The following is a 25,123-nucleotide window of genomic DNA, read 5'->3' on the forward strand; positions in this document are numbered from 1 at the left end:
AGTCCTGCTGGAGCCGACCTCTGAGGATCCACAGACATCAGTTGTCATAGAAGGATGAGCCCATATCCTAATGTACCATTAGAACAGAAGTTTCACCGGGAGCCAGACACCCTTTTTTCAGAATAGACCTTTAGAATATTGAATATCAGATCATCTGAGGTTCAGGGTTTTTTAATGTGTGGCAGTTGCCACCCCATCAGAATCTCCTAAGAATTCTTACAGTGCACTTCCTGGGCCCCCATCCCCATTCTCAGAATGGAAAGCTCAGAGGCTGAAGTCCAGGAATACAAATTTAATTAGCCCAGGTAAGACTCAAGCCCAAACCTCGGCTCCAGAGGTTTCCCAGTCCAGCAGCTTCAACCTCATCTGGATTGTGGTTGAAAGTTCCCAGTGAGACCTACTAAATGAGAATCTTCTCAAGTGGGGCCCAGGAAACGCTTTGGACAACATCTGGGGAATCTGTATGTACATCCAGGTTTAGAGAGCACTGAGCCCAACCCCCTAAGTACAGTGATGGCAAACATGACACGCGTGTCAGGTGACACGCAAACTCATTTTTTTGGTTGATTTTTCTTTGTTAAATGGCATTTAAATATATAAAATAAATATCAAAAATATAAATCTTCATTTTACTATGGTTGCAAATACCAAAAAGTTTCTATATGTGACACGGCACCAGAGTTAAGTTAGGGTTTTTCAAAATGCTGACACGCCGAGCTCAAAAGGTTTGCCATCGCTGCCCTAAGACCTAGGGAGAGAAAGTAGCTGTTCACCTCAAACAGCTCTGAAGTGTCAGAGCCTGAGCAGAGTGACCTGCACAGCCACAAAGACAATTAAGATGAACCACTCAAATGGTCTTCAGTCTGCATAAAACTAGAGTGAAAATACCCTGGCTGGTGTGCTCAGTGGTTAGAGTGTCGGCCTTCACACCAAAGTGTCGCAGGTTTGATTCCCAGTCAAGGGCACATACCTGGGTTGCAGTTTCAATCCCTGGCCCTTTCGGGGCGTGTGCGGGAGGCAGCCCATCGATGTGTTGTGTCTCTCTCTCTTTCTCTTCCTCCCTTCCACTCTCTCTAAAAATCAATTGAAAAAATATCCTCAGGTGAGGATTAACAAAAAAACCAGAGTAAAAATAATCCACAGTTTCCAGCACAGTACCTGGCACGTAGGGGGACACAGTTAATGTCTGCACTGAATCTTCCATTTATGTAACAGTTTTTTGGTTTCTAAGTATTTCATATCCAGAAATAATAAGAGCTGTAAGTGCAGTATGCATGCATGCCAGAGATGTTTCTAGTCTTACAGTTTGCATTGATTCATTCAATCTCACTACAATCATATAAAATAAGAACTGTTATTAACTCCAGTTCACAGAGGTGTGAATGCAGAGGCTGAGGAACTTGCCCAAGTAGCAATGACAGCTAGAGGCACTCCGGGATTGGGACACTTGTCAACCTCACCATCAAAGAACTCGGGAATGTCACGCTTTGAAGCAGTGCAGCCACAACAGTCACCCCTGTCCCCCCATCAACTGGATTTACTAAACTTTAATGAGGGATTCCTAGAAGTTACTAAGACTATAGTTAGGAAATTTAATAGGGTTTAATGGAGGTTAACAAGGTACATCCAACTTCCCAGCCAGGTTTTAACTTACCAGAGCTGTACAGAGATTAACAAGCCCAGGAGGTGTGAAGGCACCTGCATGATTTAATGGGGTTAATGAAACTGTCAGAGGTTGGCTGAAAGGGACAGAGCTGGAGCACACTGCTGTTAACAGTCAATCTGGTTGAAGTCAACATTTAGGAAACAGCTGAAGCCTGACCTGCCCTGACCTGGGTACCCAGGGTAGCAAGTAAGAGAAGGCCGCAACCAAGATGCCAACCATGGCTAGATCTGTTGGTGGGATCTGGAGTTTGACTGTCTCCTCTGTGCTTTTTGGGGGATTGTCTAAATTGTTTATCATGGGCCTGAGCCATTTTCACCAAATCTATAAAATAGCAAAGCAATTTTTTTAAGTGCCTTCAAAACACATACTCTTTGCTTGCGCAGTTTAAGTTACATATTCCTAAAATCTGTAGAAAACAGTAAGAGCAGTAAAAAAACAATAATACAAATCTTAAATTCGGGCAGCACTTGATTCCCTGGGTATTGTCACACGTTACAAAATAATGATACTCAGGTCACACTGGTGAGTGGGGAAGTCAAAGCAAATGCTCATCTCTGCCTCCCAGACAGTGCTGCTTTTTCACTGAGCACTGAGTATGTGGTAGGTATTGTGTTAATCACTTCACATGCCTTAGGACCCTACGAATACAATTATGCTCTTTATACTATAAATACGGAAACAGACGTTTGTAAGGTGAAATGGCCTGTCCAAGGTCACTAGAAAGTGGTGTGGAAGAAAGTCAAAGGCATGTCTATCTGACCCCAGAATCCACTGTGCCCTGCTGCCTTCTAATCGGATAAGCTGGTATCTCACAGGAGTATTGTTTAGAACAGGGGTCGGCAAACTCATTAGTCAACAGAACCAAACATCAACAGTACAACGATTGAAATTTCTTTTGAGAGCCAATTTTTTTTAAACATATTTTATTGATTCTTTACAGAGAGGAAGGGAGAGGGACAGAGAGTTAGAAACATAGATGAGAGAGAAACATCATCGATCAGCTGCCTCCTGCACACTCCCCACTGGGGATGTGCCCGCAACCAAGGCACATGCCCTTGACCGGAATCGAACCTGGGACCCTTCAGTCTGCAGGCCGACGCTTTATTCACTGAGCCAAACCGGTCAGGGCAAGAGAGAGAGAGAGCCAAATTTTTTAAACTTAAACTATATAGGTAGGTACATTGTTATTAACTTAATTAGGGTACTCCTAAGGCTTAGGAAGAGCCACACTCAAGGGGCCAAAGAGCCGCATGTGGCTCGCGAGCCGCAGTTTGCCAACCACGGGTTTAGAACAAGAAGAACTGGAAACAACCTCAACTAATAGTTGACTGCTTTTAAAAAGATTATACTTTTACATTATATACTTACAATAATTACTATATATAAATTATATATTATAATACCTAGTATTATAAGTATGTCAAAATTATAAAATAATATTTAATGACATTCTTAGTTTAAAAATACTAGATATGTATACTATATATGTACACAAATTATATTAATATGAGTAAATTCAATGTGGATATGCATAGTTACATCTGTGTATACAGGGTGTCCCCCCCAAAAAATATGTATACACACTAAAAGCTGATAGCTCCATTGATGTTTCTTTTCAGATTTAACTCACCATGCCTTTATAATTATTCAAAATGTGTACACATTTTTTGGGACACTCTGTGTACATACACATACAGAGCTGTATTTAATGTGACTATGACCATATTGTAGGCATATCAACGCATCTATTTACCAACCCCGTGTACAGCCATACTATATCTTCTGTATCTATAAAATTCAGAGAAAGGGTAAAATAGGAAGAGGCTTTCTGAAAATCAAGAGGGCTTCCTGGAAGAAGAGGCTCCCAAGCAGGCCCTTTAGGCCTTTAAGGAAATGGCAGGTTAGGCAGGAGACTGAGGATGAGGGAAGTCCAGTCCGGAGCGGAAAGCCTCAGAGGCCAGAGTGAGGAGCTGGACCTTGGGAGTCACCAAACCTACAACCATTAAAAACAACGCCAGACAACGCAACGTGGCCAAGAAAATGCGTGTCCGCTGCATGTCGGCTGTCTGCGGGGCTCTGCAAACAGCTTGTCCCCCAGGAGCCGGGAATCTCAGGGAGTTCATACCTAGACAGCGGTGGAAGCAGACCGCCTGCTGAAAACCAGGGGTCTGCGAGGAAGGCTGGGAGCCCAACGCACAGGGGAGGCGTGCGTGGGTGCGTGCGTGCGTGCGTGGGTGGGTGTGTGGGTGCGTGCGTGCGTGCGTGCGTGGGTGGGTGTGTGGGTGCGTGCGTGCGTGCGTAAAGGGCTGGCGGTCTTAGAGAAGCCATGTAGTGAGCTTAGTTAAGCGACGGTGGTTAGGGCCGCTTCCTGAGGACGCTGGCCAGCAGCAAGCGTGGACTCTGAGCCCAGCCGCATGTCGCATGCAGGAGTGGACCAGGCTCCAGGGGGCCCAGTCAGCGGGCAGGGGGAGGCCCAGCCAAGTCAGCGAGCAGCAGCCTGAAGGTGGAACTGTGTCCGAGGAAGCTGTCCGAAACGCAGAGACGGAGGACGGGGGCGCAGACAAGACCCCAGCCTGCCCGTGGGGTTTATCTCCTCTAGACGAGGGTGAACGTGGCCGAGCCCCTTTGAACAGTTCCACGGAAGCTCCACCCTCTCCCATGGTAAGGGTGTTTTATTTCTGGTTTCTAATACCACTTTTCAAACGAATTCTATTCCTATTTCGCCCTAGGAATGTTTCCAAAGCTGAATGTGAAAAAGTGCTCAGGATGACATCCCCGCAGAAATGATGGCTTTTGTTCGTTCAACACCTACTGGGTGCTGGACACTCTGCTAGAATATTTTTTTCTGTTCTGTTCTATTACTGTTTCCGGCAATCATCCTCACACAAACCTGCAAAAAAGTGATCCTCCCTAACGTTCAGGTGGGGAAACTGAGGCTCAGAGAAGGTAAATAGATAGCTTATTCAGGGTCTTATGGAGAGCCAGATTTGGGACCCGTGCTAATCCGACTCCGTGTCCCATGCAACCTCTACCACAGAGAGAAGCAGATCCTGACAGTGTGGGAGACGGCAGGGTAGCGAATGCTGTTGGAATTCCGGACGCCACCAGTCAGGTATTCGGGGCAGGGGGAGCCGCCCTCTGCAGGCCATGAGCCCGGTGCAATCGTGGCAAAAGAATTTGTAGTTACCGGGAGAAGATTGTGTTTTGTTCAGTGGCTCCCACCCCATCAGAAGAAGAAAACGTGTGATGCATTTTAGACTTTGTAATCGGGAAATACAGACTCCTACCCCAAGGTGCCTCTAGGGAAGAAAGCCTCAGAGAACTTGGATTGTAAAACCCATCATCCCTCAGGAATTTGCCTCCTTCCCAGCACTCCCGGCTCTGTGAACTTTCTGCGTCCCTTCTTTCCTGAAACTGCCAAAGAAAGTTAGGAAAAGTGGGCCCTGGGGCTCTGAGTCACTGTGGAGTCGGAAGTCCTCCCTGGTTTCTCTACGGAACACAGAGGAAGGAGTATGTCCACCAGGTGGCGGCCTCCCCTAGTGGTAGCCCGAGGAGGCATGGGGAGGCTCAGGGGCATTTTTTGTCCCCCTCACAGATGCAATGTTATAAATACTATTCATTAAGCACTGTTTACTAAATACTATTGTAAAAACCTAGACAGTCGAAGCAGAAAGGGACTTAGATCTCTGGTCCCACCTTCTCATTTTACAAATAACTTCAAAGTCCAGTCGGGGCAAGGAAATGCTCAAGGTCACACAGCCAGCCGAACCCCCTTCTCTTGACCTCTGGGTCTGGGGCTCTTTCCACCACCCTCACTGTTCTCACACTCCCGTGAACACCCCCTCACCCCATTGGGCCGTCGGAACACTACCCTAAGCCAAGAGCTGGGGCAGGGGAAAGCCATGTCCCCTTGCCCTTACCTGCCATTCCCTATTGCTTCCAAAGCAGGCCCTGCAGCCCAGCCCAATACAACAGCAGCAGTAGTAATGGCCCATGTTTACTACTGTCTGTTCTGGGCCAGGCTAAGAGTTTTTGGATCTTCACATCTCTGAGCTATTCTGCTTTCCCTTTTACAGAAGAGGGCTTTGGGGCTCAGAAAGGATAATAAGCCTGCCCCATGCCACACAGCTTATCCAGCCAGCGGATCTGGCTTTCCTATTTTTTTTTTAAATATACATTTTATTGATTTTTTACAGGGAGGAAGGGAGAGGGAAAGAGAGTTAGAAACATCGATGAGAGAGAAGCATCGATCAGCTGCCTCCTGCACACCCCGAACCGGAGATGTGCCTGCAACCAAGGTACATGCCCTTGACTGGAATCGAACCCGGGACCCTTCAGTCCGCAGGCCGACGCTCTGTCCACTGAGCCAAACCAGTCAGGGCTGGTTTTCCTATTTTAGCCTGACAGTTCCGTGAGTTGAGGAAAGGTATTGTTAGCCCATTTTAGAGATTAGAAAACTGGGGCTCAAGAGGATGATTGGCCCAAGGTCACCTGACTCATGGTCGACTTGAATCTGAAACCCAGGGCTCCACCCACTGGGTGCAACCTCCAAAGGTCCCTCCACATCTCACTGCACAACTACATACAGTTCCCAGGTGTCTCTGGAAGTCATGGAACTCAGCAGCTAAAAGGGCAGGTTTCGGAGACAGATGGGCCTGGGTCTATATGCCAGCCCTGCCGCTTGGTAGTGATGTGACCCTGAATAAATTACCCTCTGTGGTTGTTTGGAGGGGTCAGTGAGCCCATATATATTGAGCACTGCTGCCTGAACATTAAGTGTTTAGTAAATAGAGGCTATTTATTGATATGATTAACTAAAGCTATGTGTCTAATATTCTTGCTACATGAGCCTTCAGACCTGCATTGTTCAATATGGCAGCCATTAGCCACGTGTGGCTATTGAACGCTTGCACTGTGGTCCAAACTGAGAAGAGCTTTAAGTATAAAACACGCCCTCCCCCCCGATTTTGAAGGCTTAGTATTAAAAAAAAGTAAAATATCTCATTAATAAATTTATATTGACTACAGGTTGAAATTATATCAGACATATTAAATAAAATATATATTTAACATAAAGAATATAAAATATATTAAATTTAATTCCATCTGTTTCTCTTTACTTTTTTAATGTGGCTACTAAAAAGTTTGTAATTACATACATACCTCGTATTTGTGGCTTACGTTATATTTCTGTATAATGCTGCCTTATATAGTTTCAGAAATTCAAATGCTACTGCCTACCTGCCTCTCAATTTACCTTCATGATTTGGAATGTGAGGGCTTTGAACCAAGAATGCACTCACTAGCTGTGTGCCCTTGAGCAAGTCACTGTTACCTTCTGGGCCTGTCAGAAATATGCACTATATTTCCAAAACAAGCAAACAAACTTAAATAAATTCTTAGTACCTCACAAGATTATTGTAGGGATTAAATAATGTAATAAAGGTAGCTCTGCAGTGGAGAACATGCTGAGTACTTCACACACCTTATCCCATTCAGTGCTCATAAACCCCGGCAAGTGGAGGCAATGATCTCTCCCATTTTGTAGATGAGAAAATTGAGGCTCAGTAACATGTTCAGGGTCTCTTGCCACTGTATTGTTCTTTAACCTGCACTAGAAGTAAAAGGTGTTAAGTAAACAAAGGGAAAAGAAAAATACAACTTCCCATGTGTCCTTGGGCCCTCTCCCATTGGGGCCTCAGTTTCCCCTTCTGTAAAATGAGAGAAATGTTTAGATCTTTGAAGTCCCAGTATTTTGGGGTGCTTGGAACATTTCAGTGAACATAAGACTTCTGGAACTCGCAAGTCCAATGCCTTCCGTGTCCATTCTGTGGGGATAAATGTGTATTTCTGTTTGTTTTAATAACATTTGTAGGAGCTTTATATAGTGTCTATGTCTGCTTACATTAGACGCTGTGTATTATAGTTAAGAGTCTTTCACTGTTTCCCATATAAACCTTGTTTTTTTATGGGTTTGGGAGAGCTCAGCTGTAAAAACTCAGCTTTAAAAAAAAATTTTTTTTTCCAAACAAATTCAGTTTAAATCGGGAGACTGGTTTCAGACACTTTAGAGCTTGCATATTTTTTCTTCCCAGTCACTATTCATTTAAAAATGAGATTGGCTGATTTCTTAGTTTCGTTTCTTTTATGAGGATTTAGCAAGACCATAAGCTTAGCTGCTGGTTGCATGAAGAGAAAGGATGCATAGCCCTTTCCAAGAGAGCCCTGGCCTTAAGTCTCCAGGCTGCCTTCTAATCCCCTGACTGGCTGTGTGACCCTGAGCTGGTCACTTCACCTCTCTGGGTTTTCCTTTCTCCTTCTATCCATGAGGAGCCATAATCCCTGCCCCTGCTTCCTTCTAGTTTCTAGGGAGGAAAATGTGCTTAGAGAAGTGAAGGTACCGAGGAAAGGTGAATGAGCTGTACAAACATCAGAGGCTGGGGCAAAGAATAACATTCTGAATTTTTCACCTGCAGAAAGTCGATTCCTAGATTCAGTATTACAGCTGGGAAAGAATCTGGGGATCAAGAAACTCACCCCTTCATCACTATATACATGGATCCACTCTGAGTGGGGACAGAGCAAGAGGATTCCAGGTGAGTTGGAATCCCAGATCCTTTCCCAAAATCCCTTCTTTCTTTCTCTACCTTACTTTACCAAGGAAGATCAGACTAAGAGGCTGTATTTGCACACACGTACATACATCCTGGAGGCACTTTGAAATGTGGGGAAAAGCCAGTTCTCTGGAGACAGCAAGACCCGCCCTTTGATCTGAGCTCTGTCAGCCTTTACGGTCCATGTGACCTTGAACAAAAAGTCCTTCGCCTCTCTGAGCCTCAGCTGCCTTAGTATCAACCTCACACAATTCTCATTAGGCTTAATGAAATAATTCATGCCAAGGGCTTCCATAATTTCCTTAATAAATTTTAGTTGTTGTTATTATTTCATGCATTAATAGGTTTTAAATGTGAGAGAAAAGTCTTTATCTACTGTGTAGGAGGAAAAAGCAACTCTTCAAGACAAATATTTACTATTGTATGTTCATTGATGGTGATTATATGGATTCTTTCTTACTCATTATGTTTATACGCACAGCTAAGTACTCAATTAACATGTACTGACTAAACAATGTACACTGGCAATCAGAGAAATTAGAAGGAAATTGCAGCTTACTTTTTTATTGTAAAACTAATACTTATTCATTGTATAAAAGAAAGTAGATGCCCTTGCTGGTTTGTCTCAGTAGATGGAGAGTGGGCCCTCAGACTGAAGGGTCCCAGGTTTGATTCTAATCAAGGGCATGAACCTCAGTTGCAGGCTTTATCACTGGCTGGCCCTGGTTGGGGCGCATGTGGGAGGCAACCAATCCATGTCTCTCTCACACATCGATATTTTTCTCTCTCTGTCTCTCCCCTTCCACTCTCTCTCATAAAAATCAATAGAAAAATATCGTAGGGAAAAGAGTAGAAAAAAAATACGCAGGAGGAAAAATCAAAATTATCCTTATTCCCTCAACTCAGAGGTAGAGGTGTAAATGTCTTGATGTATATTCTTCCACTTTTTCTCCATGAATGTTTATTCATTCATTAATTTTCACATAGAACAGGTCAGGATGGACAGTCTTCAGTAACCTGGGAGAGTTCCCCCCCCCCAACGTAATATATAATGAACAATCTCCATGCCAACCCTCACATTTTTTTCTAGTGGCTGAGTAGTAACCCACTGTACGGGTGGATTTCTTTAACCAGCTATAATTCTGTAATTATAGCCCATCTGGGTCCTCTCCTATTTTTCACTCCTTAGTAGACTAGTCCTGTAGTTAAAGGTTTGTAACACCAATGAGTATTTCCTTACGAGAAATTCCTGGAATTTACTTTTAAGTTCATGACCATTCCATTTTATCCCTAGATTTTTTTTTTAAGGTGATGCCCTTAAAAATAATAATAATGGCACTGCTTCTGCCACAGCCCGGTTGAGGTAGGTTTCTGGCAAACAGCATTGAACCGTGGGAGAGAGTAAGAAAGTAAAGACCGGGTTCTGAAGCCATTTCACAGAAGGGGATTGAAGAAGGGTGAGGCTCGGTGAGAAGAGAGGAGAGACAGCGCAGAGACCGGTTTTTTGGAACCCAGAACTACTCCGTTCCTCTCCAGGGGTCCCGCTGTTCCAGTCCTGGAGTGGGGGCTGGGCACGCTAAGCTCCTGGAATGAGGCTTGGGGAAAGTGGGAGGACATCCGAGTGACCCCTCAATGGGCATGGCCCAGCTCAGCTCCCAGGTCCTAGGTCTGAGATTGGGACAGACGTGGCTGGGGCCGAATTTGAGGCTCCACCCGCTCAATGGGGGTTTGGGCCCGAGCCGCTGGGGTTTCCGACAAGGCCTGGTTAGGCAAACGTGGCTGGGGCTGCGCAGGCGGTACCCCTCGGTATCCTCTCTCCTCTCACTGGACGGGGACGCAAGAAAGGGGACCCGGTGCGCATTCTTCCCGTGCCTCGGATACTTTGGGAACTAAAAATAGTCCCCAGAGCGCGCTCAGCAGTGAGACTGAGGATGGTCTGAAAACCCAACTGGAGTCCTGGGTTCGAATCCCATGAGGCCCCCTCCCCGCTGGCGCAGGTCGATCGGTTCGCTCCCTGAGCCTCAGTGTCTCGGTGCGTGCGGACCAGGATTTCTAAGGGGCTTTCTAGCTCTAGGAAAGGAAAAGAAAGAAAGAAAAAAAAACCCGATTTTTGTTTTCTGCTCTGCCCGAGGGACCTTCGGGCCTGGGGCCGGGAACTGAGGCCGGGGGAGGGGTGTGCCAGGACGGCTCATTACCGCGAGGTGTTGCCCTAGTTAAATCACCGGCCTGTTTGATCTGGAGGCGGGTGGCGAGAGGGAAAAAAGAAAAAAGTAGGGGGGTAGGAGTGGGGAGAGGCTCACACCTCCCCCACCATTTCCTCACGTCCATAAAACACCTTTTATTAACTCCTTCGTGTCCGGAAAGGCCCGCGTGGCCGCTGGGCCCCTGCCACGGTGTTTACAGCCAAGACTAATGGGGCCCTATATTCACCCCGATGCTAGGACGAGGCGCCTGGACACACCTGGCCCAGAGCTGCCGGGGGTCTCCTTTCTGGACCCCAAGCCACGGCCCCCAGCTCCCAGTGTGGGGCTAGAAAGCACCCAGGGACCCACGCTCGTGTTCCCCCAGAGGCAGCACCGGAGACCCGCACAAGCACTGCAGACCATGCGACCCTCAGGCAATCGGGGGAGCTGTTCAGAGGCATAAAAGCACGTAGCCTAGTGCCTAGCACAGTTGCGCGCAAGCAAAGCAAAACTAGTTGTCTGTGCTCTATTATTCAGGGACATGTAACAGTCATTTTGCCCAACCCAGTTTAGCCCAGACTTCGCCAAAAATGCACCCTCTTTTATTCACCCCCACACCCAGCCCTGGGTGTGCATGTGGGAGTGCAAAGATGGCTCTCCTACACAAGTGGCGGAACTAGCATGCACATACCCCCCACCCCTTTGCACAATCCGTATGCTCTCACAATTATTTGTTGAGTGCATTATTGCTGGAGAGAAACCTAAATGTCTCAATTTAACTATAAGCATTCACCAGCTTATTTTGCTCTGGTATAAAATAATAGCTGTTTCGACTCGTCGAGCCCTTACTGTGTGCTGGGAGCTATGCTAAGCAGATTCTCGTTGGCCCTGGCACGGGCACTGGGCTCCGAGTGAGTTTCCGCACCATTACCTACACAACTATGTTCTTCGTTTAATGTGGATGAACACCGTATGCTTGAACACATCCCTCTCTTCCCAGCTTCACTGCCCTTGCCTAATAACCCCACTTTCTTCATACTGACCTGGTGTTAGACCAGCCCAAATGCCGACCCACCTAAATCACAGCCCGACAATCTGGGTCTAATTCCTTTCTAGTTTTCCTTTCTGTGAGTTCACTAAAGTTATCCTGTCCCACAGTTATGTTCTAAGGAGAGCTTTGTTCTTCCTTCAAGGAATAAGTCCTTTATCTGCCCCCTCCCTTTGACGTGACTTGTAGTTTGCTTTGGCATTTATCGAAAAAAGTAGGAGCGGGAGGCTCTCTACCTAGCAGAAACAATGAAGCCAGGGATACCCACCAAGACATCACACAGGCTTCCTGCGATTTCAGAAAATGTTTTATTAGTCAAGAGCATAGATACTGCTTTGGCAAGGGGAGAGGGCGGTGAGTGGTCATATAGATTTGAGGTAGAAAAAGGGTGGGGATGGGGGAATAAACAAACACCTGAGCACAGCAGGCATCGTAGGTAGTTTAAATACATAAAAACTTTTCAACATTGGGAAAAGCTTTTATTTACAAATGAAGGGAGGGAGGGAACTAGGGGAAGGAAGGAAGAAGAAAAGAAGAAGGAAGGAGAAAAGAAAGGAAAGAAGGAAGGGGAAAATGTGTTTCCCTTGGAGCTAAGTAGGAAGTGCAGCGACAAAAAAAAATAAAAATAAAAACACCACTGTTTGAGGGAGATTAATAACAAAAGGCAGCCCTCCATCTTCCCGACCTGGTTCTCTGTTCTTGGCAGTAAACTATTGATTGATTCCTCTTATTGCATTTTAATTAGGGAATTGAGCACTCAAGGGTTTTGATTGGAACCAGAGGGAATTAGAAAGAGAGCCAGATAGCACAGTGGGGAAGGTGCTGGGGGTTCCAAATTCGCCCCAGAAGGGTTGGAAGGGTGCGTCTTAGCCGCTCGTCTGGAGTCCCACAGTCTCTCCCTTTCGTATATAGTGCTGCCAAGAGCCGCCCTCTTGGTTATGGGGGGTGGATATATATATTTCTCTTTCTCTTAATGTATTAAAAACAATTTCAAATGACATTGCACGTGCGATCCAAGTGTGTTGTTGCAGCCAGCGACCTGCCAGCACACAGCAGAGGCTCGGCAGGACGCGCCCATAAGCCCCTGGTACCCAGAGCCTGGCACTCGTCTCCTTCCTCTCCTCCCGGGCCTCTGGGGTCGGCCGCGGTGGTGGGGTCCTCTGCGCGGGCCTTGGCTCACTGGTTTAACTCCAGCGCCCAGACTTGCTGTGGCCAGCCTGTGCGCCCTTTAATCCTCTTCTCGCCTGGGCCCAGGGCAGGAGGAAAGCCTTCGTGCTGCTGCTGCCAGAGGACATGCACAAAAAAAGAGGCGAGAGAGACAGGTTTAAATGTTTCTGCTCCAGTCGCCAGAGCGTAGAGTGGGGTGGGGAGAAAGGTGTTGGGAGCAGTAACTGGGAGCCTTTAAATAAGTGACGGATTTCTGTTTGCGAAATAGGCAAACAAGCTCATAAAATTTGCCTTTATGCTCCGAGTCTGGGGGTGGGGGCAGTATGGGCTGGGCAGCTGCTGGGGGTTCCATAATGAGAATTTTCTGTGTCTAGTGAAATTGATGCGCCTAGGTTTGTCGTGATGGCGCCGGAGAGAGACTGCAGGGATTGGAATGGGAGGGGTGAGAACCCAGTTTTCCCGCCCGCGTTCAAGGACCTGCTCTCCCCACGCAGACCCCGGGCTTTCCAATCCGGTTTCGCCCCTGGGCTTGGACACTGGGTTGGATCCCCACCCGGCCGCTGGTGCTGGGTAGCTTCAGACAGCTGGGCGAAGGGTACTCGGCCTGGCCTACTATCCCACACCCCCTTCCCCGCTCTCCAGCGGCGATTCTTGGAAGAGGCGGTGAAGTGTAGAAGGTGGGAATACGCCCAGTAACTACTGCCACCGAGACGTCGCTGGGCCTGCATCTCCTCTAGCTGAGGGCAGAGGTTTATGGACTCGATGCCTGTCTTTCCCAGTCTCCCCCGTTGAGCTTTCCCTAGTTTGCTACAGCCTCTGCGGGTCAGACCAAACCCAGCGGGGCTCTCTAGTCAGCTTCCTCCGGCAGCAGCCTGAGCCGGAGTGGACTAACTAGAGAAACTAGTTCTCTAGCCTGGAAATGTCCGCCCTCTGAGGTTCCACAGCTCTGGGCCGGCAGAATCAGGCTTCAGAAAAATGCCTCCCTCACTGGAGAGGATGGAGAAAGGCCAGGTAGAGGCTGTGATCTCCAAAGCCAAAAGAAGTTGGGGAGACTCTCCCTTGTTGATGTTGACACACCAAACCATCAAGGTGGCCCTTGGAACTAGCCCTGGGAAGTGGTGCTCTGGACTGAGAGTGGAAGACCTGACTTGTTTTACCCCAGCTGCATCTCTGACTCCTCAGGTAGGTGGCCTTCACCTCCAGTCCCACTCTGGGCCTCAGTTTCCCTGTCTATAGGAGGATGGAGGTAGACTAGCCTCTCCAGCAAAGGTCCTTTGGAAACAGTAACTAAGTCCGTAAGCATAAATTCACACTCAGGCACATTAAGTAAGGAACTCCTACAGCATTCTTACAGTGGCTTCCAGGAGAGCCAGGGGTAGCTAAGAACCCCTCGAAATTGGAAGCGAAATATATGTGTATTTTCTCCGGGTCTTAAGCTTCCAATGGATTCTTAAAAGGGACTCCATAGCCCCTCCAAAAAAGTTAAGACTATGTCCTCATTCACAGCCTTACAAACAATATCCCTCATTACGTTCATATGTTAATCTTTCTCCCTCACGCACACAATCCCACATTTCGACCATCTCAGAACTTCCCGCAGCCTCTCAAAATCTCGCACACCGCAACACAGGCTCCTCCATTGCGCGCTCGCCTGCCGGTGCCCACCGCTCGCGCCCTTGGCTGGAGCTTAGAGGCCCCCGAACTTACCAGCTCCCTTTTCCGCTTGCTCTCGCGACCGCCATCCACCTTCTTGATTTCGGCCTTGAAGGCCTCGGGGTCGCCGGCCTGTGCGTCCTTGGCCAGCACGTCCATCAGGTAAGCGATGTAGCTGGTGGCCAGGCGCAGAGTCTTGATCTTGGAGAGCTTGGTGTCGGCCGGCACGTTGGGGATGCACTCGCGCAGCTCCGCAAACGCGCTGTTAATGCTCTCCGTGCGCTTCCGCTCCTTCTTGGGTCCTGAGCCTTTCCGCCGGCCCAGGCGGCCGCTGAGGGCCTCCAGGCTCCCCGGGCTCTGGCCGGACCTGGCGTCTGGGACGTAAGCGGCGGAGGCCGCCGCTGCTGTGGGTGGTGGCCCGCCGGTGGGGAAGTCCGGAGCAGCGTCAGGGGGACTCAGCAGCCAGCTCTGGAAGTAGGGCCGCTCCTGGTGACAGCGCGAGGCCGGGCCGAAGAGGAAGGGCTCGTGGAGCACCGGGTGCGCGGGGTGCGGGTGGTGATGGTGGTGATGGTGTGAGTAGCTGCCCACGAGGTTCATGTTGGAGCGGCACCTGGTCTGCACCGCCAGCCCACTTAGTGCCGCCCCATGCACTCCCGAGACGACCGAGGCCACCCGTGAGTTTGCGGCGGCGCTCCCGAGGGGGCGCGGGCTTGGGAGAGTCCCAGACAAGGCGGTGGGTGCGCGGGCTTGGGGAGAGTCCCGGGCCGGGCTAAGGAAGAGACGCGCAGCCTGCCGCTTCCGTGGCGGTGCCACGAACTGAGGATACAGATACAGATGCGGCGTAGAGACCTGTTTAACCCTTCTGCGGCCTCCCCTTCAGGGTCTGGCTTATATAAGGCCACAGCTTTGATGTCAACCTCTCCCTGGAACCAATGGCAGGGGGGTGGGGGTGGCCGTCCCTGTTTTTAAGCTCAGCTTGAGCCACTCGCCTCCAGGCTGCCTGCGGGGGGGGGGGGGCGGGGGGGGGGACAAGGAGGCGGCCCGCCTCGCCCCTCCCCCTCCCGGTGTTCGGCTGGGGTGGGGGAGGCAGGGGCAGCGGACTCGAGGCACAGGCCTGGCAGCGCCCTGAAAGGTGGTTGCCACCCGCTCCCCCAAAATCAAGGGGGGAAATCTAGAGTCATCTTGCGAAAAGGTCTCCTAGAGCCCACCCTTTGACTTCACACAGGGAAACAGGGCCAGAGAAAGAAAGGTTCTTGTTCTAGACCCTCCAGAATTTAAAACGGGAATCCCAGAGGTCGCCAGTCCCGAACTCCACTGCCCCCCTTGGCGTCAGAGGCAGAAGGTGAGGGATCGCTGTGGAGGCAGAGTAGGCCCCTGGCGTTCCTCCCCAAGCACCCCAGTCACGAGCCCCATCCCGCCGGAGTGGGAGCAGTTCCGCACGGGTCCTGCGCCCGCCAACTCCAGCCAAGTGGGTTGCACTGTGGCAGATCGCCGCCGCTCCGCGCCACGGGCCGGCTCGCGTCCGACTGCTCCGCCGAGTTGCCGTCGCTTGAGAAGGTTCGATTCTGTAAGAGACGCCAGTGCCAAGGCTCACGTCGCGAGAAGTGAGCGGTGTACACGCGCCGAGGACATCCACACTGGCCGCCAGGCTCCCTCGGCGGGAGGAGCGCACCCTCCGACACGCACCGCAATGACGCTGTTCGGACCTCCGCTATTTCCCCTCAGGCCAGGGCCTGTCCCAGCCTCTGCTCAGGAGCCTCTCCCTGGGCTCCGCTCGGACCTGGAATTCCCAGGGCGATGGCGCTTCTGGCTGGGTTTTCTGCCTTACCTCCCGTTGCAGTAGCTCCCAGCTAACGTCCTGCTCCCTGGATCCCTCCACCTCGCCCACCTTTCCCAGCCCCCCTTCCCTGGGTGGGGTAGAGGGAGTGTGCGCAACTCTCAAAACCAGTGTGGAGGTGAGGATGGAAGGAGGGGAAGAGCAATATGTGGCTGCTCTTTTTAGAGGACAAATTCATTTCTTTACCCGTTCATGTAATAATTTATTGGTGCCCACTATGTGCCTGGCACACTTAGTCCAAAGGCAGAGGGGGAAAGGCCAATTCTTTCCTGAACAGACAGAAAAAGTGAGGCTCAGAGATGAACGATTTTCCTTGCATCCCATAGCCAGTGGATACTGTGTTATTTCCTCTCCTGAACAAGGGAGTAAATGGAAAGGGATGGGGGGCGGGGGGGGGGGGGAGGAGGACACTACAGGAGAGAAGGAGACAAACGCTTTGTCCCGGGCTGGCCGGTTCCCCTGGTCCCCTAGGGCTGTGGGCCCTAGAGGTGCGTGGGGGGAGGGAAGTCCTAGTTTCCTGCCTGAGGCTTGCTGGAAACCCGCCGCTCTCCGGGCGCCTGGCGCCAGCAGCGCTGGGGTTGGGCCCAGCAGAGCCAGAGGTTCAAGGGGAGGGAGCGCCCGGCGCCCAAATCCACCTCGGCTCTGCGGGGTCCCGCGCCTCCCTGGCGTGGAGGCTCTCCTGAGCATGTCGGGTAGGGAGAGTAATTACTATGTGGAGAAGGACCTCAGTCTTCAACACACACCCAGTCTTTGTCCTAATCCAGGCAGGACCTTCACTTAGAGACTCTCAATGTGGCACACCCAGCCCAAGATTGCACATGCACACGTACTTGCACAGCGGATCACCCAAACTCACCCGCATACACAGAGGTCCGTATGTCCAAAAGTATGTGTGTTCTCAGGATAACACAGGTACACCCACACAGGACAGCATTTCAATATTCATGCATTCCCAGGATTTTACACATTATCTCTGTCACCCACCCATGGGCACACATCCCCATGCAGATAGGTTGCAGCTGAGCCACTCCAAAGGCTTCGTGTGGGCATGCATAAGACACCATCTTCCAGTAGAGGCACACACATTCCACATAAATAACACACCACTGTAGGGTGCTGCACAGCGTCTTATGCCACAATTGTGCATGGGTGCAGTTTGTATTTCCTTACATTTCCCCACAATTATATGCACAGCACAAATGTCCAAAAACTGCATCATGCATTTCGTGTGTTCTCAGTGTCACAACTAAACCTTCAGTCCCACAAACACACACAAGTACACCGCCATGATTACTACTATATATGCACAGGTGCTCAGAAATAGATGTTTTCACATGTTTGCACATTACACACTGACACACAAACGCTCAGTTCGACATCTGTTCTGTCTTACATAGCCATGTGCACACATTGATGAAGTAATGTTGAATAATAGTATGCATATTATCATAGCATGCACATGAATGAGGCGCACACACACACAGGCACACACAATTATCCACATACTCACAAATTCATGCTCCAGCACCCATCCATGTGTCCCAGTCCTTTTCCTATGGTTACACAACACCAGCCTGTTTAGTGGGATGGGGAATACATGATCAGTACTGGGTGATGAGTCCCAGTTCCATCAGACCCCTTGAGGGCCCCAAGATTGTCCTGCTTCCCCCACCCCATGCACAGGTAGGTGCTTAAAGAGCAGGGTGCTCCCAGCCACCTGGGACCCAGAAAGAGCTGCTCCCTCCCCCCACCCTCTTCCCTCAAAGATTGTGAAGGATTCGAAGTCTTTCGGAGGAGTGGTGCCTGCTCTGAGAGTGAGGCCCCCTAGGGGGAATCCACCGGGACTCCAGGCTAGGCCGGGCTGGGCGGTCTCCTGCAGGATGGACGCCTGGGAGATCTCCAGTGCCTGCATAGACCACAAGGCGCCAAGGCTTCAAACCCCGGCCTTCTGGGAGCCCCCAAGGCACTTTTAACTCCAGCCTGACTTAGGTGCATCTGGAGTACAGAGGAATGAGATGATGGGGACCTGGTGAGGGTGTTCCCTGCAGAGGGGCAGGGAGAGAGGCTGGGACCCAGGAGTTTGACCAGAATTGCTTTAAGCTGAGAACAAGAGTTCTGGCTCTGACTATCACCTCAGTATTCCTTTCCCTCTTCAGAGCCTCAATTTCTCTATTTTCAGAAGGGGATAGGATCGATAGTCTGTAATTCCCAGCCCTAGTTCCCTCTCCCCACACTCCAGTTTAGCACTTGGCCCAAGAGAGGATTCCGCTGTCCCTGGGCCCACATCTATAGACCAAGGACTAGGGACTCGGAGGTCCTGCCCGCCAGTCTCAGTCCCCCCTGCCCTGCCTCCCCTGTGGTGCTCACCTAGATAGCAACTTTAGAAGGTCTGGTGCTCAGAGCATTGTCAAACATGTGCTTCCTTCTCCAATTGTGCTGGTGAGGTTGGACAAGAACTTCTCACCCCATTTGATAAGTTAGAGAGTTTAAGCACATAGAGATTGGAAATTGTATTAAAGGAGTGTTGAAGAAAGCCTGGCAGTGGGATTGGGCCCACCTGGGTTGAAACCCAGACAGAACTGTCATTCCTCTATTCAGATCTTGTTTCCTCCTCCCTAAATTGGGGGTTGGAGGCTGGTGAGGAATAGCTGTCAAGGTTTAAGGGAAATAATATAGGTGAAGCTCTCAGCACAGGAACAGTAGACTGTTTTTAGGAATTAATTTCACAGGGGAAGAAATGGAGTCACATATCCACACGGTTACATCGTCCTGGGTGTGATGGAGCAGCTCTCTATTCCAATCTGATCGGGCCTGTTTTTTACCAACTTGAGTCCTCTTTCCCCACTGACCCTACAGAACCCCACCCTCATAGGCTGGAGGCGGGGAGACCAGGCATTGCCAGGTGTGGCGATGATGCTGCCAGAGACCTGAATCCCATTCCAGATCCCACCCACCTCCATTTCATTCGCTGTGATTTGTTTGTTTGTTTTGGGATAGTCTTGCATCCTCCAGGTTCCCCCACCTGTAGAGTAGACCCTCTTTATATATTTTTTATTGATTTATATTTTATTGATTTCATAAAGGACGGGAGAGGGAGAGAGAAGTAGAAACATCAATGATGAGAGAGATCATTGATCCACCTCCTTTCCTGCATACTTCACACTGGGGATCGAGGCTGCAACCCACACATATTGACTAAAAATGGGCTCTGACCTCCATGCTCAACCACTGAGCCACCCTGCTGGGCAGTGGACCCTCTTTCTTCAAGTCTCATACCTCCAGAGTGACCGGGGCCTCCGCGGAGGCCCCTCTCCCCGCCCTTGCCTCATTTCTCCCCTCACTCCCACCCAAGGGACTGGCAGACCTCAGAGAGCCCGCACCCGGCGCCTACCGCAAACCTTCTCCCGCCTCCGAGTCTTGTGACCTTGACGCCACCAGCAATCCCCGCACCGGACCTCTTATCTAAATAGGGCCGTAAATCAAGGACCTGTCAGGGCGCGGGTAATTACAGGAACTCCATAAAAAGGACCCGGCCGGCCGCCTGTTTATATTAGCGCGGTGTAAAATATTCTCGCTGTCTTGGGGAATCGCGTCGCGCAGTAACGCGCCATAAATCAGCCCGTGGGCCATTTACCCCGCAGCTTGAGCGGGCAAATCCCTTAAACTTTTCTCTGCCGCATCTAAAGGGTGTCTGGGACCTTCCAATCTGACCCAGCCTTCTTCCCGAGGCCGGTGAATAGTCACGGCAGGGGAGAGAGAGGAAACGGCTCTTCGCTCTTCGAAGCTCCTTGCCTTGGCCAGTGTGGGAAGGCAGGACCAACAGGGAACCAGCCCAGAGAGGGGAAGGAGCTTCCCCAAGGGCACACAGCCAATAAGGGACAGGCGAGGGCAGAGCCAGACCTCTGGGCGAGACTTGGGTTCCATGGTAGCCTCTATCTTTCCCTTGTTCCCCCCTTTCCTGGATGAGGGGTGATCTTGCCAGGGAAGGTCCAAGCCACCAGCTGATATTCTCTACCTTTCACCTGGGTGGGGGTGGGGGTGGGAAGGGGGGGATTGCTGAGCTTCCTGCAGTTGCGCACAGAATTATCTGCGAATGCTCCTGTGTACAGCAGAAGCCTCTGATCCCTATACCGTCCGGTCCCTTGTTAGCAGGTGGCACAGCCCAGGCCGGGAGCAGGGCGCACACAGCTAGAGATCAGATGCTCCACTGCTGAAATCATCTATTCTGGCTTATCTCCCCCACACTCTTTCCTAAAGAAAAACTAAGGGGTGGGAGGCAGCAACCCTATCCAGTCTCAGGTTTGTAACAGCCACAAAAATACAAGATCTATTTAAGCAAACCTAATGCCGCCCATTGTCTAATGAGTAACACAAAGCAAGCTTATGGAAAAAGAATATTAAATTTTCCGTGTCTTCCCTCAGGGCTGGGACCTGAGGATTCCAGGGAGAATGAAACATCTTCCTTCCCCATCCCTTTCCCTTCCGAAGTCTGTAAATGACAATGTGTTTACACAAGTTTTTATGTCGTCTGAGCTGTGTCCCGGCTCCGTTTCCTCCTCTGTGTATTTTCCACGGGGAGAGGCGTCTGCTTCGGGACGCGTTCAACTTAAACAGAACCCCGTCTGATTGGAAAATGTATTTATTTGAAAAATCATAACTCACAGTTTTGGTGAAAACAGCCCCCAAATTTATGGGATCGGATCGCTTGGGGCGCGGGGGTTGTAAATCAAAAAGCCCTGACGCCCCCTCCCCTGCCACGTCCCCACAGCAGGTCCAGTCGGGGGCAACAGGCCCCCTCCCTGTCCACCCCGGGCCCTCCCAACCCTCCCTGCCATAATCCCTGCTGCATGCTAGCTGGCAGGTGGATTTCATTCTGGCTCTTTTCACCCAGCCCCTGTTGCTTTCCGGACAATTTCATCCCGGCCAGCCTCACCAATCGGTTTCAGGTGGTCCCTGAACGTGTTCTGTTGTGCACTAGTATGTTTTAGGCATCTCTGTGGGGTTTTTTTGTTATTTTTTTCCTTTGTTGCAGGCTACCTAGTTTCGAGGCGCTCAGTTGCGCCCCAGGTTGCTTGTTGCTGAGCCCTAACTGACTGCTCAGTTGTGTGCCAGGCTGTTTTATGCCAAGAGGTTTCCTCCTGGTCAATGTCACGAAAAAGCCAGTTTCACCGCCTGACTATTGTTTCCCAAGTCAGGGTTCCCCCCACCACCACCACCATCACTCCTTCCTCCATGCAATCTGAATTCCACGGGTAGGATCAACCCACTCCCCTATCTCCTGGATCCTTCTGTTATCTGACCCCCAGCAAAGGACTGGGAAAAGGCTGGGGCTGGGGATGTGTTCAAAAGAAAGGCACCAGTCCCAACAGCTGGGGAGCCCCGTGGTCCAACCAGAGCTGGGAGCACAGGGCCTTCACAAGTAATCACCAAGTAGTATCTCTCCTAGTCAGTCTCTCTCTCTCTCTCTCTCTCTCTCTCTCTCTCTCTCTCTCTCTCTCTCTCTCTCTCTCTCTCATCTCTCCGCCTTTTTTACTACGGATCATGCACTTCTCTAGCAGCGTCCCAACGGGGAACAGGGCAAGCTGTCTGCTCCAGGCTCAGTCCCTCTAAGCTCTATCTCAGGAAAAGGGTTTGAGAAAGATTCCTAGGCAAAGGAGCGCACCGGCAACAGGGTTCTGCGCAAGAATGGCGGCAAGGTAGCGCGGGGGATGCGAGGCAGTGTGGGAATCCAGGCTGTGTAGGATTCCAAGATTGTGCGGGAACTCACCCCAACCCTTCAGCTCTGCCTGCTGCCCACGTCCACCCGTCCGCGCAGCCACTCCTGCCCGGAGTGATCGATAAGCAGGAGCATTTGGTTCCAAGAAATGCAAGACATTTCGGTAAAGAAAACGTAGCTGTATTAACCTATTCCGTGCTGGGAGACCAAGACCTGGTGTGCGGTAGAATGGGTCAGAACTGGCGAGGGACAGCGGGCGCCTCTCTGGCTGCTCTCCCTTAAAACTTAAGGCTCAGGGAAGAGAAGAGTCGCTCCTTCCTTCGGCCTCAGTTCCGCCTTGCTCTAATGAGCCAGGGGACCCGCGCTGGTAACAGGAGCGGAGCAAGATACGGAGGCGGAGGCATTAATCTTGGGAAACCTGAACTTCTCTGCAGGAATCCCCCAGGACCGTGAGTGCTTGGGCGCTAGTTTGGGGAATAGATCGGCAGCGGATACACTGACTGGTGAATATTCTGGGCTCCTCGCCTTTTCCCTTCCGTGTAAAGGCATTCAGAAAGCGAGTCTGCGGTAAGAGATTGTATCATGATCAGTCTTCATATTTTAAACGGGGCTAGGGTACATCCGTCATCTTTCCCATAATGGTCAACTGTAAACACACTGTAAAGGAGAAAAACAAAAGGGGGTTTAATGTTGACACTGGGGAAATGCTTAGCTGTGGCGTTGCTGAGGAATTGGCAGGCTCTCCAGTCCCTTGGGAGAGAAGTTAAGTGCTCCGTGTTTGCGCTTCTTTCCATTGAATTTCTAAATCTCTCAGGGGTCTTCTTTGTGTCTTTATTTTAAGGAGGAAAGGCTTTCTGTAACAAGTCAGGGATGGTTGAAAGGGCGTTGGCTTGGGAAAGAAGTGGAGTAGAGTCAGAACTTCAAACTTTGCAGACGGGGTCTTGATCCTTTTCATTGTCAATTCAACCTTCTTACCGGCACTGGCCTCAGTCAGCCTCTTACTGCCCTACCAGTCCTCTTTCTGAAGTACACTTTTGCTCTGGAGGGGAGAGATGAGAAGACAAGTTTAATGATGGAAAGAGGAAAAACAAAACAAAACAGAAACCAGAAAAGAAAGATGAGGGGCCTGAATGGTGACTGGAGAAAAGGAACATACACTTTGGCTTACCTCATTATCAGAGCGAGTTCCCTTCCGGAAAGCCTGGGTGTGACCAGCTCTTCCCTAGCCACAGGGACACCCGTGTCACCTCACCCACACACACCACGGGACACGAGGAATGTTGGTCACAATAGCTTCCCCAAACCATCCAGAGCATGGAGCAAATGCACACACACAAAAAAGTCACAGTGGAACCCAGCCCCAAACGCAAACCAACTGCTGGCAATTATTAAATTCATTTTCATCCATGCAAGCAAGGTTCCCAAAGAGTCTATAAAAGAAAGAGAGAGAAAAAAAAAAGAACAACAAAGGTGGCAGAAGAGAGAACAGAAAAGGAAAGCCTAGAGACCAGAGCAGAAATTAATGTAATTACCTCTTGTCCCGGCCATAAATTCCGCAGAGGAAATCAAATCTTTCTGTGCATGTGTATAAAAACCAATCAGTCTATGGGGCTTGCCAAAACCCATTATGTCTTAAACTGGGTATCCTAATTGAATGAATCTGAATGTACCAGGCAACCAGGCATCAACCCAGCCAGGTTTTTCCAAGGGCATTTGCCACGGAGTCAGAGAGGATAAACATCGGTTGGAACCACACACTCATCAGCTTGCTTATGGAAAAGGGGAACCTTCCTGAGCTGGGCGCTGGCAGATGCATCCTAACATTTTGCATCAGATTGTAATGGAATATTTCTCATAAACAGCCAAGTGTCTCTCCCAGCCACTCACCTGACATGTTTCTTGTTGTTTAACTTCAGATCTGACAGATGATGATAACCTGGAAAAGAGAGAGGTTACAAATGCTGAGGGCTGTGAGGCTGGGCAGTGTAAAGGGGGCCTAATCAAGACCTGGGACAGGGCTGTGATTTGTAGGGCCCAGAAAAGCTGTTATGCGCCACCCCCCCCCCCCCCCCAGCAAGCAAGGTGGGCTGAGAGAAGGGACTAGCCTGTGGGAGGGAAGAAGCCCTCAGAACAGCCTGCTTGCTCTAAGGCAGAGATTTTCAACCGTTTTTATCTCATGCTACACATAAACTAATTACTAAAGTTCTGCAGAACACCCAAATATATATGAATTTTTTGCCTGTCTTACAACATAAATATATATATAATGTTAATATTTAAAATGTATAATTTTAATTCATTCACACTGGAGGGCTGTTGTTGTGTTGGCTGTTGTCATTTTTTAATTTGACAATCTAAGGGAAAAGAGGTAAGTGCTGCTGACTAAATAGTGAGGTATTGCTGGTTTTAAAACTTCTTGGGCACTCCAGCGTGCTTTGGGCACACTGGTTGAAAATCGCTGCTCTAAGGAAATGCGCCACTTGGTTTGTTGTATTCGATTTGCAAGCTGGAAAACGTCCTGTCCCCCTCCCTCCACCTCGCTCCCCACTCTCTCCATCGTGCACGCCTGCTCTCACAGGCACACTGATTTATAGCACCTGTTAAAAACACATAATGGATGCAATTAGTTGTGGCACTGGAGGAAAAAAAGGGAGGAGTTGACTTTATTCCAATAAAAGATTAATGTGTTTGTTTTCATGAGCTTAGTGCATGAATTTAAATTTCTGGGCTCTTTTTTTTTTTTTAATTGCTGATGTTTTCCTTGCTACGTGGGAATCATTGTAATAGCCATTTATTCTCAAAATTCAGTGGGTATCACAATCCTCTGGGTGAAAACATTTCCAATGCAGGGACCCCTGTAGGAGAGGAGTGCGCATGGAAGCTGCGTAGTCAGTAAAGCTCACCAGCAGATTTTGAGGTAGGAACCGTGCTTTGAGAATATGATTTATGTGCATATAGTAGAGACTCAAGAGTAACCTATTAACTGACATAAAATCTTTCTCTTGTCATCTATGTGACTCCAGTCCAAATATATGTATATATGCACAAATAAATGTGGTACATGTCTACTGCAGAAAATATAGAAAAACATAGGGAGAAAATGAAAAATTCTTTGATCCTAAGCTATTTAAGCTGTCTGGCTATAGCTTTTTTTTAAAATATATTTTATTGATTTTTTACAGAGAGGAAGGGAGAGGGATAGGAGTTAGAAACATTGATGAGACAGAAACATCAATTCA

At 49.5% G+C, this 25,123-nt stretch overlaps 1 protein-coding gene across 2 annotated transcripts; it reads right to left on the reverse strand.

Moving 5' to 3' along the window:
- Window positions 1–12,314: 12,314 nt before the first annotated feature.
- Window positions 12,315–15,194, reverse strand: HAND1 (heart and neural crest derivatives expressed 1). Of its 2 annotated transcripts, none has more exons than XM_059699000.1 (2): window positions 14,386–15,066; window positions 12,315–12,789 (listed from the first exon to the last, which is right to left on the reverse strand). In XM_059699000.1, the coding sequence occupies exons 1-2, from the start codon at window positions 14,926–14,928 to the stop codon at window positions 12,688–12,690; spliced, it is 645 nt and encodes a 214-aa protein (XP_059554983.1). In that variant the 5' UTR covers window positions 14,929–15,066; the 3' UTR covers window positions 12,315–12,687. The 2 variants fall into 2 exon arrangements, with proteins under 2 accessions (XP_059554983.1, XP_059554984.1); XM_059699001.1 differs by having other exon boundaries at window positions 12,317–12,792; window positions 14,386–15,194.
- Window positions 15,195–25,123: the final 9,929 nt, after the last annotated feature.

Source organism: Myotis daubentonii, chromosome 5 (assembly GCF_963259705.1).
Source record: "Myotis daubentonii chromosome 5, mMyoDau2.1, whole genome shotgun sequence".
Lineage (NCBI taxonomy): Eukaryota > Metazoa > Chordata > Mammalia > Chiroptera > Vespertilionidae > Myotis > Myotis daubentonii.